Raw genomic sequence first — 8,345 nt, 5'->3', positions numbered from 1 at the left:
AAACTCCGTGACGTTCTTCTCCTAAAAGTAGGAACATCATTTAGCGAGGTAAGTAAATTAAAGTTTCGTTATCAGTGCTGTTTCAGCGTAGTAAACGCTACCTGTAAATACCATGCAGTCTGGTGTAAATACACACGTTTGGATGTGCACGTTAGTTCCTGTTTTTATGACGAAGAGCGCGACAGGATTATATACCAAACTAACTTCTCGACGTTTTGTTAACGTAGTACATTTGTGAAGGACTGTGCAACATGTCATACAACGTTAAACAACTGTACGCGTACTCCTAGCATGTGAGAGTTAAAAAGGCTGGGAGGAAAAAGGTTTAAAGTCCGTTTAAAAATGGCCAACAAACTGAAAACAGTGGCAGCAGCTGTAACTATGGAAATGTACAGTATGGCAACAGTTCTTTGAGTTGTGGTGAATTGTAGTCTTGGGCCTCTTGTAAAACCTGTTTCGAGACAGTTGACTTGACTGTTCAGTCTTGTAAGGCGCGCCCATTTCTATGTGTGTATTGATAGTTTGTCGAAGCTGGCCGTTTACCCTTACCTGTCTTATTTTTACCGTCAACTTATTTGTTTTAAATGTATTTGTATGCACATTCCGTCTTATCATTACCAACAAGTAGGTGTGTTGCAATTGCCTGGTACAAGTCAAGAGTGTCATTGCTCTGACTTGCACAAGCACAAGAATGCAGCCATACCTGCACTCCTGCAGCCATATCTTTTTTTGATTATGTTTTGCTATGTTATATAAAGGGAGGCAGTTGCACATACGTAGGCTCAATTATTCAGAATGTACATTATATATATATAAAGTATAACCCTCAGTTATGATTTTGCAAACTTTTCACATACAGCATCACATATAAAATATGATGTGTCCTACTCTTCATTGCAGCTTTTATCCTTACTATGAACTATTACAGCAAATGTAGATATTTTAGATGAATTTAGCATTTATTTTGTCTGCATTAAGTTACATATGTTGTATCTTTGGAAACGTTGGGATGTCTGTTAAGATTCTCTGTGATGTTCTGTTGGTTTGAAAGCTTGGCTGCACAAAATAAGGTTTTAATGAAAATGTAAGTTCCATATTTCTCAAGTCATAAGGCATGAAATATAAAGAGAACATCTGCAGGACATGCTTTAAATGAATCAACAAATTGTTTTTGTGTTATTTTTCATGTTTTTCATGTGTTCATCTGGTCTTTGACAACAGTGACAATGCTACTCCAGAATCGAGCTGTGATTGCCCTTGGTCTTCGCATTTGCTCCACAAATGTGCTGAAAGGACCTTTGATGGACACAGCAAGACCCAACTCAGGTACAATGATAACAGTTAGGTTTAATGAGGTTTTAGGTTTGTCGGCTGCTGTGTCAGGGGAATACGTGTCCTTCCTTTAACATTAATTATCAGCCAATCAGGTTATTCTTCCTGACAAGCGCTGTGCATAAAAACTTTATTCAGAAAAATGTTTGAATTCAGTGTTTTTAGTAATGTTTTGCAACAAGGTACAGACACATTGTTGTACAATTGCATAGCCAACAGGACATCTTTCTCAAATCAATCTTTCCCCTCTCCACTTATGCAAAGTCTGTTGCAGAGACACAACAAACCCTATATATGTATAACATATTGTAATATTAGCAATTGTAATACTTAGGCCAACTCCTATAAGTAAGATGAAGAAAATATGTATCATGACACAGAGAAAGCAAGTCTTTATATCTTGCTCTTCTTTTTATTTTCCCAGACATGTCTGAATTCCGCAAGGTTTTTTCCAAAGCCAAGCACATAGCAATCATCACAGGGGCAGGTGTGAGTGCAGAGAGTGGAGTACCAACCTTCAGGGGAGAACATGAGAAGTGGAGGAAGTGGCAATCTCAGGTAATTTTCTTAAAAGCAAAACACACTTCTTTTTTTGTTGTCTTTTTATATAGGTCAAACTTTTGTGTTTGGTCTGATTTCCAGCTGCGGTTCACACTTGTTGAGTGGGTGTATTTAATGCTTACATAATACATATTCACAGCTCAGTGGATTTATCTTGGAAGCAACAGCCAAGAGGAATGGTGTGTGTTGCATAATCTGGATACATGTTGTGGGCTACATGTAGATTTACCTTCAGGAAAGATTAAAAAAATAGTCTTTCATAAAAAAAGATGATATTCTCCCCTTTTTAATCGAGGTGTTAAACCTAATCTTTGACTTTCATTATCTGTCAAATCCTTGCCTCTGAAGACAACACGTTTGACCTTGTTAGCATTTGAGTTTTGAGTTAAAACATGCTTCTGTTTATGTATGCACAGGACCTGGCGTCCCCAGAGGCCTTCTCTCGAACACCGTCCCGGGTCTGGGAGTTTTACCATTACAGGAGAGAGCTGGCTTTAAACAGGAAGCCCAGTGCTGCCCATCTGGCTATAGCCGAGTGTGAGGCCCGACTGAAGAAGCAGGGGCGCTCGGTGGTGGTCATCACCCAGTGCACCGACGACCTGCACCGACAGGCCGGGTCCAAACATCTGCTCAAGATTCATGGTGAGTTTGGCCAGAACTACACGCCACCATGAATTTCACTAGAGACCTGATTTTGGCTTGATTCTGTGGTTTTCTGTCGCACTGAATACTCACTTTGTAGTTGGGATCTTTGCTAAATTGAACTAAAGTATATTTTAATTCTATTTATTTCGATGCATTAAATGTGTTACAACCTTGCGAAAAACATACTAAGTAAGGCTAAAATGCAATTTAATTTAAAGTAAATCATGAAGGTGCTCCATAGTCAGTGTAACTGGAAACTGACAGCACCATTATTTATGCCATGTTTTACTTGGTTGTAGAAACATTTTGTGATTCATAGTTGGTCTTTGAAACAAACATCCCATGAGCCAACAGAGTTAGTCAGTAATGTAATATCAGTACACCGACTCCAAAGCTGATTCTCTCATTTCAAACTTAAAATCTTTTGTTTTCACACAGTTCTAGGGTAGATTGTGGCAAACACTGCACCAGACCTTTATTTCTTTGCTCAAATCTTGCTTTAATTAACTGTGTCTGAGTCAGGAAAACAGAACTATTACTGTCAATACATTCTGTAGAGAAGGAGATGTTTTCAATGGCTGTGGTGGGCCCAGATGAAAAACAGATGTGTTTCTTTGTTGTTGTGAAACTGCAGGCAGTCTTATGGAGACGCGCTGTGTGAGTTGTGGACACGTGGCTGTCAACAAGCGGAGCCCCATATGTGCTGCCCTAAAGGACAAAGGGTAAAAGACAGCCCCTCTGGAGTAAACACACACTGATAAACATGCAAGATGTATAGCCTGACCTCTTCAGTTTGACCCACATGTGTCATTTACCCCACTGTGTTTGTTCTCTTTCTGTACAGCGCACCTGACGCAGATGTTGCTGATGCCCAGATTCCTGTGGATAAACTACCAAGGTGGGTTTACTGTCACTTCATATTAACAACTCTTTGGTCAGAATAACTGAGCCTTTCCGACTGATTTTCGAATGCACACGACAGCTGGAGTTTTCTTTTTTAAAAGCCTAAAAAACACGGTATGCCCGTCATCTTAGGTGCAGTCTGCATGGCCGTAGGGAAACTATCTATATCTCCTCTTGAGGTTTCTTTTGAAAATACCAGGAGGAGATATGAGTTTTTCTTTATTGTGTGTGTTCCAGTTTTATGTGAAAATACTTTTCCTATAAAGAGCAGGTGAAGAATGTTAAAGGAAAGGTTGTAGTGAAAAAGAAAAACATGCAACCTTTCTTGCACAGAAATCTTTTTGAGATTCAGCTGCTCTGCTTCTGAGCTTCTGCTGGACCTGCTGCTCTTTCTCTGTGCAACATCTCCCTCACCACCTGTCGCAATGGCTTGTATTATGATATCATGCCTCTTATTAATCTGCCTCTATTCTTAATAAGAGGCTAAATGACTAGTGCCTTTCTAATATAAATACATAAAGCACTAGATCATTGTTCTTAGGTGGAGTTTAACTGGGACATGTGTATCGTCATTAATCTGAGCTTAATGATTTTAGACAAAAACCATCAGTGACCTGTGCCAAGCATAACATATATTTTTCTCTGCCTCTCTGGCCTAAAAGTAACCTTGATATGACAACAAACACATGTCCGCTTGCTTCATTGTTTTTCATTGATTTTAACCATCAAGCATGTTGCATGCACGGCTATATAATCAGGGAAATTAGTGAAGTATGATTAATAAAAGTCCATCTTATCTTATGTGTGGATTTAGACTTGTGCGGAATAAAACAATTAATCGTCTAAGGACTGTTTGGTGCTGCTGTATCAAGGTGTGGCGAAAGAGACTGCCGCGGTCTTCTGAGACCCAACGTGGTGTTTTTTGGAGAAACCATGGACTCTCATATCCTGACCAAGGTGGAAGAACAGATGGAAACCTGTGATCTCTGTCTGGTGGTGAGTCATCCTTTTTTACGTGGATACATGTTATATCTTCCTCCTGTGTAATATTAGTAGGTAAAAAAACATTTTGTCAAAATTGATAAAAGACTGTACCATTTTATTACTATACTTTTCAATAGATTTCAAGTTGACACTGGTGTTTTTCTCTCCCTGTTGTTAACCTGTAGGTGGGCACATCTTCCATTGTTTACCCAGCAGCCATGTTTGGGCCCCAGATTGCATCAAGGGGCGTCCCAGTGGCGGAATTTAACACCAATACAACTCCAAAAACTGAGTACTTCACGTAAGTTATTCACAAAACTGAATTTTCTATATTTAATAAAGTTGTTAGTTAGTAAGCTGAAAGTGATATTTAGTGCCATCCAGTGGAAGAATAGGCAATATCCAGAACCTTGAATCAATAAGTTACCTTTACCCTTTTAACCTAAAATTCTGACCTTGTTTTTTCTGTGTGATGTGGCTCAGGTTCCACTTCCAGGGTCCATGTGGAACAACGCTTCCCCAGGCTTTGGCGCAACATGAATCGGAGAGTATTTAAGTTTGTAAAAATAATTACTTTACAAACAGTAACCAGCGGCTTCTTCTACATACTAATGCAATCAAAGGCTCGGTGGGTGGTGCATAGCATTATTTTACTCAAATGTTTTCCTTACAATAAGTTGTTTATGCTTGGTAGATGGAGGGTTAAGCTTAGAATGTAGCTCGTTTAAACTTGGAGATGCATATCTTAATACTTGAATATACTGTATAGCTGGATAAACTGGAAATGGGGTTTTGTATGTTTGACATATTTACTGCTTTGAGTTAGGCAGGAGCTATGCAGTTTGGTATACCATAGGGAATGCACTACGTGTAGTTATTTGCATTGGATATTGTATCGTGAGATATTAGAGGGTATTACTATTCCTATATAATGTTGCGTATAAGATGCTGGTGAGGAATTGTCCTATTTTGCTGTTTATCAAAACAAATGACTTCTGATGCAAATGGAGAATATTCATTTTTTCTCTACTGAACAGATGTATGTAGAAACCTAATCTTGTGCCTTTCAAAACTGTTTACACAACCTTGACCAAAGGCTTGCTTTAAACCTTAAGTGCAAATCAACCAATGTTACAGTTCCAGAGTTTGCTTTGACCAAGGACAGAGAAGGTAGAGAGGGGGAAATGTTCTCTGTTCAATCCTAGCCGGATGCCGCATAAACTCCTTCTCATTGCTGTTTGAAGGTTTTGTAGGAAATCAATGGGTACATGTCATGGGTTATTCAAAAATAGATATACTGTTTTTTTCTTTTTCAAATATATGTTTAACTGTAGATGGAAATTGTATAAAAATGAAAGCAATCACATATTTGATAACCCTAACCCTGTCTTTAAACATCACGCACAATTCCTTGATGTTGATGAAAACGTACAATGCAATAATAGAGAATTATTATTATTATTATTAAAACACTAAATGTACGTTGGCTCTTTTTGTGTTTTATTATCTGCATTGATAAATAATTGTTCCTTTTTTTTTTAGTAGAGTGTACTGTAATGTGTATTTGCCACAAATGAACAGTAGATGCCAGCATGTAGCCTTCTATCCGAGGTTATACAGTAACTCAACACTATTGTATCAAGTTTTTCTCTTAGTATGCACGAGTGAGAGGAAATGCAGACTTCAGCACCCTGAGGCCAGATTTGTTACGGCTGAGGCGAGCCGAGTACAAAATATGAGCCTCAATCATAATGCTGCTGAGGATGGAAACAGTCTGTAGTGCCCCATGACACAATGGGGCATCTGTTGCCCAAGCCGATCTCTTACATGGATTTCGATACCTTTTTATGTTTCCATAGTATTATTTTTGGAGGGGTTGTTTAAATTTAACATTTTAAACAAGTTAAAAAATGTGGTTTATTCGGTTTTAGATTATTTATTTTTCTAGATTGTGGCTCAGTGTTACCAACTCTGTTTGCCTTGCTGCAGCTTCAATCAAACTTTTGACAATAAGTAATCGCTTACATACAGCTCTGAAAAAATTAAGACCCCTGCAAAATGATCAGTTTCTCTGTTTCTCTATCCTTCAGAGGTCATGTTGTGGTCCCATAACTCGCTGAACGGTCTTCACCAGCTGTTGAAGATCTTTCAGCTCTTTCCCTGTGCAGCAGTAGACCAAGATGTTGATGGTGGCACAGACGTGTATCATCAAGGCAAAGAATCCAACTCCTTAAGCATTTATCTTCATTGACTGACTGGACTAACATGGTTAAATCACCCAGTGGAGATGTAGGGCTAGGAGTCATTAAAATTACCCATGGAAGGTTATGTTCATTAGACAGTGTTATGATAATATGATGATATTCGTAAAGGAATTTTCTCAAGAGAGCTACACTGACTACGTGTTTGAGCGATAGGGATACACACACACACACACACACACACACACACACACACACACACACACACAGGTACGTGATCCATCTTCAGTATCTCACGGGAGTCGAGCTAATTTCATGCCCACTGTAGTTTCAGTCCTCACGTTATTACATTTTTAGTGCACACAGAATTGCAGGACCAAACGCACCACAGAGTTGTTCACATTGGTTAAAAAGCACGTGCTGCCCTCAGGTTGTATTCCTCTTACCACTTGCTTTTTCTGCTCAACAACTGCATCCAAATCAAATCCCTTTGTTTAAAACTTTACCTTCACCTGTTAATGAACATACTCATCGTCATTGCCATGATTAGATTTCCTAATTTCCTCGTTTATCACTGCTGCTTGTCCTTCAAGGGGATGTAAGGCCAAGTCCCATTTGTCATCAGGAAAAAAGGTACATTGAGGAGCACTTAAGATAAATCTCCGCCGTCTGATTTGGTAATTTCTTAAACTGATGTGAACAAGGCCTTCAGAGAGCGGACAACTGCTCCCAAGTCCTTCAGTGGATCCCAACCTTTTTTCCCAAGAGCCCCCCCAAATGACTCCTGTTGGAATATGTGCCCCCCCCCCATTTTTGAGACTTTTAAACTTGAATAAACTTGAATTGCAACAGGGGTAATTCAAGTTTAAAAGTCTCAAAAATGCTACAACTACTGTCACAAACTAGATGAATGTGAAGTATTTTGTTAAAGGAGGATGACAGCGTAATTAAGGAGCACGATTGGAGTGACTTTGATTGTTATTGGACTCAGGATTAATTCATTTGGATTCCCGCTGTATAAAGAAATTAAAGGATGGCGCGGAAGTGGAAACAATTCACAAAGGGATTAAACTGTTTAAAACACATGCTCAAAGTAAGCCGGATTTTGCCGATGTGTTTATGTGGATTCAAAAGTCGTAAATAATCTACAAAATTGAGGAGACCGATCTGATCGGAGCAACTGTGACAAATAATCCAACTGAAACCAGCATGGACAGTGACTATGTTTTAAAAATGCGCTTATCCAGAAAAGCCTGGTTTGGACACTTTAAGGGCAGAAGAAACATTTCTATTAAAGGAAAAATTATACATTTCTGTCTTTTTACTTGAATTTGTATTCAAATTAATTAATCAATTATTTTTTATATTTTTATTGTAATGTAGAGACGAGGCTTTTAGTGACAATCATGTATTGCTTTAAAAAAAGAAAAGAATAAAAAGTCTAAATATGATATTTGGCCTCAAATCATCTGAGGCCTGGAGCTTCCCCTGCGATTTGTGGCGCCTCCCCAAGGGGGGCATGCCCCCCAGGTTGGGAACCACTAGCTCATTCATGAACGCAGTTGGTAGGGATGAGACAGAAGTGGAAATGTTGTTGTCTGACCCAAAAGCCTTGGGGTTAATAGACTCATCATCATGGGTGGCAACTCTACAAATATCCCTTTGTTTCTTTGACTGAGGTGTTAGATTGACCGGGTGATGGTGTGTCTGTGATGTCCA

At 39.0% G+C, this 8,345-nt stretch overlaps 1 protein-coding gene across 1 annotated transcript; it reads left to right on the top strand.

Moving 5' to 3' along the window:
* On the top strand, positions 1 to 5,911 carry LOC117462237 (NAD-dependent protein deacylase sirtuin-5, mitochondrial-like). Its single transcript, XM_034104372.1, has 9 exons — positions 1 to 48; positions 1,222 to 1,326; positions 1,757 to 1,890; positions 2,310 to 2,535; positions 3,173 to 3,260; positions 3,383 to 3,436; positions 4,314 to 4,437; positions 4,611 to 4,726; positions 4,909 to 5,911. The coding sequence occupies exons 2-9, from the start codon at positions 1,227 to 1,229 to the stop codon at positions 4,979 to 4,981; spliced, it is 915 nt and encodes a 304-aa protein (XP_033960263.1). The 5' UTR covers positions 1 to 48; positions 1,222 to 1,226; the 3' UTR covers positions 4,982 to 5,911.
* Positions 5,912 to 8,345: the final 2,434 nt, after the last annotated feature.

This window comes from Pseudochaenichthys georgianus, chromosome 17 (genome assembly GCF_902827115.2).
Source record: "Pseudochaenichthys georgianus chromosome 17, fPseGeo1.2, whole genome shotgun sequence".
NCBI classification, from domain to species: domain Eukaryota; kingdom Metazoa; phylum Chordata; class Actinopteri; order Perciformes; family Channichthyidae; genus Pseudochaenichthys; species Pseudochaenichthys georgianus.
Note: the sequence above shows the minus strand (reverse complement) of the source record. Positions and strands in the feature narration are given on the sequence as shown.

What these genes read in the sequence shown, in the direction of transcription:
- LOC117462237 (XM_034104372.1), top strand. Translation starts at nt 1,227, where the DNA reads ATGCTACTCCAGAATCGAGCTGTGATTGCCCTTGGTCTTCGCATTTGC. An exon ending in ACATCTGCTCAAGATTCATG is followed by an intron (nt 2,536 to 3,172) that starts GTGAGTTTGGCC and finishes GTGAAACTGCAG; the next exon opens with GCAGTCTTATGGAGACGCGC. An exon ending in GCTGCCCTAAAGGACAAAGG is followed by an intron (nt 3,261 to 3,382) that starts GTAAAAGACAGC and finishes CTTTCTGTACAG; the next exon opens with CGCACCTGACGCAGATGTTG.